At 43.6% G+C, this 8,749-nt stretch overlaps 1 protein-coding gene across 1 annotated transcript; it reads right to left on the minus strand.

Annotated features, from left to right (window-relative positions):
- Nucleotides 1-306: 306 nt before the first annotated feature.
- On the minus strand, nucleotides 307-7,028 carry she (Src homology 2 domain containing E). The gene is made up of 6 exons (XM_084557032.1): nucleotides 6,106-7,028; nucleotides 5,526-5,652; nucleotides 3,906-4,160; nucleotides 3,321-3,675; nucleotides 2,135-2,254; nucleotides 307-1,395 (listed from the first exon to the last, which is right to left on the minus strand). The coding sequence occupies exons 1-6, from the start codon at nucleotides 6,550-6,552 to the stop codon at nucleotides 1,203-1,205; spliced, it is 1,497 nt and encodes a 498-aa protein (XP_084413158.1). The 5' UTR covers nucleotides 6,553-7,028; the 3' UTR covers nucleotides 307-1,202.
- Between the last annotated feature and the right edge of the window lie 1,721 nt (nucleotides 7,029-8,749).

The following is an 8,749-nucleotide window of genomic DNA, read 5'->3' on the forward strand; positions in this document are numbered from 1 at the left end:
GCAGCTTTGTGTGTGTTGGTTTGAATGCACCACGTTTTGGGTTGTGTGAGTTAATGCCGTTGGTGAGTGCGCTATTCATATATGCACTTTGAGTGTGTGTCTGCTCGGGTTTGTCATCGTTTGTTTACCACAAACGCGTGTGTATGTGTGTCAGTAATTGATTTCACACTCAGGTCAGTGGTTTTACAGCTACAAAAGAAAAGCCAACAGAGTTTCTCTGGTTAGCTTCTCATCTCCGTTACTTTGCCTTTTTCCTTGAACCATGCCTTTATTTCGCTGCCGGCGTGTCCATGAATAACACTGTTTTTTGAAAATGACTTGTACTTTATTTTCTGAATAAATGTTTTACAACAACAATTATACAGCTCACAACACTGTGAGATTGACATTAAAGAAAAAAAAAAATCTGACAATATCCAACAACCACTTCATACATGTAGCATTTATGCATAGGTATATTTTTAGGTTAAACATTTCATTCCCAATAAAGTAAGATAACTTTTCAGTCGTATATTTAAACTGCAGTGAAAATGAGCCTCACATTCACAAATCTATTAGCGCTCAAAAAAATTTGCTGACTGGCTACGCTGTAATGTTACAAGACCCCTCCCACTACACTAGCTCTAATCATCTAATCAATAAACCTCTTTCTCTTGATAGACAGAGTGGTTGGCAAATGAGTCCGATTTTCAGGACAGATCAATGCGCTGAATGACATGTCAGATGGATGAGTAAATATACTCCAATCAGGTGTATTGATCTTACAGGTCGAGCTTAACTGGAAGGCACGGCGATGGCATCCCGTAATTAATGATGTCAGCACCTTTGTGTAAGGGCATCTCATAAGAAAATTATGAGCCTCATTCGAAGCCTACTTCAAATATCAAATTAGTTAAAGTAAATGCAGTGGCCCGTGTGTATCATTTCAGGTATTACAGAAATCAATCCAAGTGTGTCTGTGTCTTTGTTGACTTTAGATTGAAAACGGTCAGCACAATAACAATGTGACAGATCCATTGCAGTGTCTGAATCTGACCACTAGGTAGTGCATGGAGGCGACACAAACATATGAACTAATAGTACACAAGACAATCCAAAGCAGCATATCTTCGTATTATGTGTGTACACTCGAGTCTCTGTGCATTTGTGTCTAAGTGTGTCACGCATGAGTCTGTGCGTGTTTATCCGTCCTTCGCTCATCTTCAGTGTTGCCTGGGCACAGGATGCTGCAGGGTCATGTGCTCTGCTCCAGTGAAAGGCAGTCTGTGTGTGCAGTAGTGGTAGACCAGCTCGGGGATATTGGAGAAGACGCAGCTACTCTGATCCAGCGTGTAGCCCAAGCCCTTACTGCCCTTAGTCTGGGCCACAATGATGTGCACACAACTCTGACTGGTCCTAGTGGAAGAAGACACAGAAAAAGACACAAAATAAAATACATACCTATTGGATATCCATATTGTCAGATGAGGAAATCACGCAGAAGAGAACCACAGATAATGGACAATGGAAACATTATCTCTCCACAAATGAGCCTGTGCCTTTTCCGAGTTCAGTGGATGTGTAAATGGGGTTAATGATGTGGACTCTCAAATGAATGAGCAGCGTACAACAAATGTGCACTCAGGCGGATGAACACACACACTCACACACAATGGCACCACAGGATTTCAGCCTTTATCCTAGAGAACCTGTTCCTGGCACGCTTGTTGGAAGTGTCTGCTCTATGAATGACACACATTGACAAGCATTAATAGCTTAGAAGTTACTGATCCAGTGGTGGGGATGCCTCAAAAATAGCTAAGATCAGTGTAAACTGGTGAAGATTCAAAATCAGCGTGCCTGCTTGTATTTATTGGAAGATGTGTGCACTCGTATTTAGGCTTTAAAATACACTAGGAGAGATGGTCTAAATGTGCCATGCCAGTGTTGATTGTCAAGGCCGTAGAGTCAGCAGACAGGAAACATGAGGTACATATAAATGCATTTGATTTTAAAGCATCATATTTGCCATTGTCACCTTTGGAACACAGTTGAACACAGGGAAATGATTGTGTGAGAAAAAAAAGTCCAATAAATCATATAGTCCATTGTGTCATATAGTGTGCATGCACTGCATACGGATCTGTGCACTCACTTCAGAGCAATGGAGTATTTGCTGGTTCCTGATTCGCTGTCTCTCACCAAGAAGCTGGCTTCCCTGCAGCGCTGCAGCTGAGCCTCAGCCTGCTGCCGACTCACACTGCCATGGTACCAGCTTGGGGGGGGGCGAGCGGGAGGGAGAGGGGCAGGGTGGGGGGGTGCAGAGAGAGAAAGAGAGACAGCAGATCACTGACATATAGCGTAGTGACATATGGAGTTAAGTCAGATGTCAAGTTAATGATATGTGATGCATCGAGATAGAGCTAAAAAGACAATGACACGAGGAAGGAAACAGGACAACAACAAGTTGCAGTAGCTGTAAATTGGACTGACAGGTACTGTATAATATATTGCAGACAGAGTAAGAATGTCAAAGGTGAACTTGAGCGGGCAACGCTGTATGTAAAATGAACAAACAAAATGTATGCGGTTTTGTGGAGTGTCAAGTGAGGCCTGTTAGGACGCAAGGTGGTGCTGACAGTAGCTACTGGCAAAAGCCATATATAAACAGGCTGCATGAGGCGCTGATGCCAGGAGGCAATCCACACTGACACAACACAAGAGGAACAAATGCTAATAGACTCTGGGTGTGTTCCCCAGCATCAAGCCCCATCTGAAAAGAGAGGCCGTGAGTAATAAGATGAGGAAGGAATGCTTAATATGCGGTTTCTGCATTTTCAATCAGGCCTCACCTCGAGGTCGTACCCATCAACCCAGCATTTGAAGAACGTTCTGCGCCTAGGAGGGTGGCTGCGGGCCTCTGCTCCTGATGTAATTGCCAGTTTGTAATTGCTGTGGCCTCTTTATAATATGTCAGAATCTGTCCAAGAACAGATGAGACTCATCGGGGCAGATGTTTAAGGGAATTTTTCTTGACTGCTTTATTTCAGCTAAAACTGAAGAGGGCGCTGTTCTCGGCAAAAGTTGCACTTTACTCTGCATAATTTATGGGTCGCGACAGACAGGCATTTACTTGAGGCAGCCAAATGTCTCAACGCTCATCTTAATTGTTTGATTCCTTCCATCCACTAATCCTGATCAAGGCTGTGGCAGTGGGAGCTGTAGTCCATCTCAGTATGTGGGGGTGACAGGAACCCAGGACTCGCTCTGTTTATACCAAGCTTACTCCCTAACTTTATCAATATCAATAGGACAGATAAGTATGTCACCTCCTTTCTTACCTCTGCTTATCCAGTGGCAGGCTGGGGTCCATTTTTGGCGTCTCCCCATCCAGCGGGGCACAGGGGGAGGTAGGAGAAGGAGGGGAAAGTTTATTTGGGCTGGAGCAGGGTGACTTGAGAGTGGGAAAGGAAGGAGAAGGTGGTGTGAGAGGGGAGAGTTTAAGAATAGGAGAGGACGGGAAGGAGGAGGAGGAAGAGGAGGATGATGGAGAAGAAGGGACTAGTGTTTTATTATTCCAGTTCTTCTGCCTCAGGGTGTGTTGCTGCTGCTGCTGCTGGTGCTGCTGGTGCTGCTGGCGGCCGGAGGTCGAACCGTTGTCTTTACTGGGAGAACAGTCCACCGCCTCAAACTGAGCTGTAGGAAGCAGGAGAGACAATATCCACCTTTCATAATAAAATCCTATCAAAACATGGCAGAGACACCAAAGTAAACACATCTCTGGAAATTAATTCAGAAGGATTGTTTTGTTTCCTCTCTAAAGCAAACACAAAATTGTTGTGGTGTGTGTGCTGTACAAATACAGCTCTTGGCATCCTTCCTCCACGCCCTAAACCCCCACCCTGCCCATCGTCCCTTTTCTCTACCTGACAATGCTCTGACAATGTCCTCCTTTCTCCACTCCCAGGGCAGTTCATACTCCCCAGCTGGACGGACATCAGACTCTGGTCTCGTGACAGGGATCCACACCCCCTCGCTGTCGCCCTCCAGTCCGCCTTCGTAGGGCGTGTCATAGATGTTCGGCGGGGTGGGTATTCCCTCCTCTCCCTTCGCCTCTCTCTGGCCTCGGTCCAACAGAACACACACTTTCAGGAGGTCTTTGGAACCACGTCTGCGGACCTCTACAGCAGAATAAACATGTGATTAGCTACTTATCAGCTGTGAGACTAATAATTACATGTACATACTAAATATCGGAGATAACAGCTTAAGACAAATAATAGACGTTACCATGCATCAATCAGGTTTAACTGATTTAAATATACTTATAAAACATGTTTTATAAATGAATTCTTCAACTCACAGATGTGCCTTAAAAAATTAATTTTCACCACCAAAAGAGGAATAAAAAGTTGCAGGTAAAAGAAACTCTGGAAATAACTGTTCACTGCACACTTCTTTTAAAACTAACACATCTCATTTGTTATATATCAGCTAGATTTCACAACAAAAAGCATCATGTCAAAACCATCCATATACAATATTTAATACTTTCTTATCAAACATTTTCATTCACCTAATATTTTGAAACCTGTCTATCAGCTGGTTTCACACAGTCAGCAAAACTCCATGGTAATGTACTGTAATTTTTTTTTCTTTTGGATGTTTGCTCTTTGTACACCTCTTTTGTTTGCTTTGCTTTTGGGGAATTTCACTTGTGTTTCTCTGCTGTCCGACAGGTAGCCTGTGTGTCTGCACTATTGTGTGACCAAACAATGGAGTTCCAGGAAGAAAAGGTCAACACAGACGCTGATTGGCTGAGTGACCGGGCCACTTCCTGACTGCTGGGAAATGATTGGGTGAGACTAAGCGGGGGGGACCTCTGGGGTTTAGGGAAGAGGGGGAGTCTGTCGATTCTTGTCACACACAGGGGACCATAAAGTATTAGGTGTACGTGTCCGTATCCGTATGTGTGTGTGTGTGTGTGTGTGTGTGTGTGTGTGTGTGTGTGTGTGTTGGGGAGGCATAAGGGCCAATGTCCTATCAAGAGAATGGGGCAAAGGAAACAGAGGCAGGAGACAGGAAGCTGGAAGAGGAAGCTGCACCCATTGTCCCTGCACAACACTGTTACTGTAGCAACCGCCAGTGGGGAGGGAAGTCAGCGGAGGGACCGAGGATCCAGTTTAGATCTCAGTCCCTTTAAAATGATAATCTACAGTGAGAATGTGATAAAGTGAGTGCTAAGAAGCAAAGGCGAGTAACAGGTGACCACTGACTTGGCAGCATCATACGCAGTTTGAAGGTTACTTTTTGAACTGAATATCTCCAAATGCGGTTCTGCTCCTGCTTTTTTTAAAGATATGTTTAACTTTTTACAGCACATTCAATTAAAATTTGCAGTTTAGGTTTTCTTTGGACATATTTTCTTTCCAAACTGTGAGAAAACAACTATTTGGAAAGCCAAGAAATACTGGCTTGAAAATTGTGCAGTCATGATGCCAGCTTCTGTAATGTAAGTGACTTTCCTGATATGATCGGGCACTCACCTGTGATGATGACCTGGGCATCATAAGGTTCCATGTACCCATCATTCACTCCTGCTCTCTCGGCCTCCCTCTGCTCCTTGGTTTTCTCTGCATCAAACGGATCAGCGTAGTCCTCCAGGATAATCAGCTGAAAACCAGAAAAGCACAATGCAATGCTGACCTGCCACCTTTTCAGCTGTTACATTTTCCCAGAGACAACAGAGCAGACAGGAGAGGGATCTGATGCACTACAGTGCTGGTGTCCATGACTGAGTGACAAGTAATGGAGGGACAGGCGGAAATACTTGTGCAAAGAGGTCAGTGCTTTGTGTTCACCCGTTTGATGTGACACAATGTAGTGAAACTGCATTGTGTCCTTTTGAGAGTGATGGAAACTGAATACAGGGTTATGCACTGAGATGGGGTGAGGAAGCACAAAGAAAAGCACTGACCTCAAGTCCACAATAAGGTTTTTTTCGTAATGTACAGTTTAGGCATTTTACCTGGATACTGCTATACTTTCTTTCACTTCAGTGTTTAATGAAATAAAAAGATTAAAAAGCTCTTGATTGCATTAGATGTGGTTGGCCATGTTACTCACCGTTGTTTTAATGTCAGGTCTCCCTTTTTCGTTCTCCGCCTGCTTCTGTTCACTTGTCCCATTGCGTTTGGGGGTCTTGTCTTGTTTGTCCACTTTGATCATCCTGCTGATGTACGCTTGAGCCAAACTAGAGGTCCTGACCTGGCGGGTCTCGTCTGATGGCCCAGTCTCGATCTTGGAGTTCTTACGACCTTTTCCAGATGTGAGGCTATCCCAGACCGTCCCACCAGAACCAGCGTTGTTACGACCCAATTCTGTAGCCGAATTTTTCCTGTTTCTCCCAGCCAACAGTCCCCCTACACCTCCATCTTTACGCTGATTTCCTTTCAAGCTATCTCGTGAAAACGAAGGTTTGGTTCGGGTTTGTGGACCAGATTCAGATGCCGAGCGGACCCTCTCATTTCCGTTCTTCAGGTTAATTGGGAAATCTCTGAACCACTTTGCCATGGCTGCCAATGTATTAACACTCGCTGATTTTAAAGGTTAACAAAACTGTAGTCTTCCGCACTTTCTTGCATTGGCTGATCCGTAGAACTATCTTTGAGCCGTGCGCAACAGCTCCAACTTTACGCACACATCCTTTGCTTACGCCTCGGTTCAAATAAATTTGGTATACAATTGTATCTTAAAATCCAAACTAAGTAGACCCTACTTTATGATTATGTGCGGATTCCTAGCGTCTGAAACAGCCTAACAATCTGACAACGTCTTGCGCGTCTTGGAGCTCATTGGCCAGTGGCTCGTTGTTGCCGTCACCCTGCACCCTGCAGTAACAACTATCCCTGCAGTTTGAAAAGTAACTTCTGTAGAGCGTAGACTCGAAAGAACTGGTAGTTTTTCTTTTCACCTAGTAGAGATCCCATTCCCGGAGCGTGAGATGAAGCGTCCTGTCTGTCGACCAGGCGAAGTGTTGAGATGGAGAGGTAAGCTGGTGTGAGCAGACTGTCGCTGGGATTCTGGGGAGGAGCTGCTGGACGTGGGAGGAGTAGCCCAAGAGTTTAATTCTAGTAAAGATGATTTGCACCAAAATCTTATGAAAACATTTGCATTTTATCAGTAGTTTGGCCAGTACCAAGAGAAGTCTGATTAAATGGGACGCTTGAGTGTTTTTTCTTGTCTTCAGTACTACAATTGAAATAATATTTGTGACAATTATTGATTCATTCATTTGAACACCTGTTTGAGCAAAACCACTTTAACGTGTCCATAAGAGTTTAAAGTTATAACAAACGAGTTATATCTGAATTCGATTGTAAAATCGAATCAAAGAAAGCAACAGTACCAGAGTAAGATATTACAAGTTGCTTTTCAACTACTTTTCTCAGGCCTATCTCATATTACTGGAGTTCATTCACTCGAAACTGAGGGTTAGTTTTAACTCCCTGGATGATGCTGCTCTATCAGCTGGAAGATAGTTGCTCCACCTGCTGGGAAGCTGGAGTAACAAACATATTGAGGACCCAATCTGTATTCACCTTGGTTCGTCACTGCTGCTGGAAAAGTGTTGATTTTCTGGGTTAAACCGATCGTTTTCGTTTATTTGTGCCTGCAGTTAAAATACAAGTTTCTATTTTCAGCTAAAAAAGTAACAAAGCGGTCCAAACACAATGAATGACCGACGTAGAAATTCCACCAATAGCAAATGTAGTGATTTTATGTAAGTCCCACCCACTTGGGGTCTGATCCAATCACAGAGCTCCCTCTGGCGGGGCTGGGCGGGGCAGTTACATCTCTCACAAAAGGTAACAGGTTGCAGTCCCAGACAGCGTAATGAACTTGTTGCTGCGGTAATTTGCGTAGCAGCTATTTTTTCCACCCACTTTCCGTGTTGGACATTGATGGATGTGTGTGGAAATATTTGAATTATTGTCGGCACACGGGAGGCGAAGAGTTACAGAGGAATAAGTTCAGAGAAAGAGGTAACTTTACTCTTGTTTTTGGACCTTCTCATAAACAAACGGCGAAACCAGACAGACACGACTTCTCTGACAGTTAGTTATAAGCTTTGTGTCAGGTTTTCCGCAGCTTTGTGGTCGCTGTTTATTCGTTTAGTCAGTTTTTTAATAATTTATAAAAGTGTTGTTGCGCTGCTTTTTTTCTTCTAGCCGGTATAGCTTGGTAGCTAACGATGGCTCGAGCGAAAGACAGGGACTAGTAGTGCTACAAGCTAACGTTAGGATAACTTTTGGATTTGCCTACAGTGTTATGTGAAATAAATATGAGAAATTATTAAGTGATAAGCTTGACTGTACGTCTTTCTGTGTTAATCCTTTTAATGCCTGAGGAATTTAAACTCGACTATAATATTTATGCCAAGATCAAGACGCAGTAATTGTCTGTAAACATACCTGTGGGATCTATTTATTAATGTAGAAACTGTGCCCTGAGTTCAGACTACAAGGCTAACTGTGGCCATATTCACTATTGAATCAGGGTGAATGAATAAATAAAATACAACCAAACCTTCACAGAAACTTTGCTGGCATATCTGTAATACAATCAGATGAAACTGATGACACGGACGTGAAGCAACAGCTGATTATAGTGTTGGGAGTGAGGAAAGTGCGTTGTGTCACGAATTCCACAAATTATAGCACTGAACCTGCAAAACAGCACAATAAGGAATAGTGGTAATGCTTAACCT

Source organism: Chelon labrosus (assembly GCF_963514085.1).
Source record: "Chelon labrosus genome assembly, chromosome: 12".
NCBI lineage: Eukaryota > Metazoa > Chordata > Actinopteri > Mugiliformes > Mugilidae > Chelon > Chelon labrosus.

Bases quoted from the DNA above. Each gene is read 5' to 3' on its own strand.
- she (XM_084557032.1), bottom strand. From the start codon at position 6,552: ATGGCAAAGTGGTTCAGAGATTTCCCAATTAACCTGAAGAACGGAAAT. The intron at 5,653-6,105 runs GTGAGTAACATG...TCTGGTTTTCAG, and splicing joins GACCTGACATTAAAACAACG to CTGATTATCCTGGAGGACTA. The intron at 3,676-3,905 runs GTAGAGAAAAGG...TGCTTCCTACAG, and splicing joins CATTGTCAGAGCATTGTCAG to CTCAGTTTGAGGCGGTGGAC.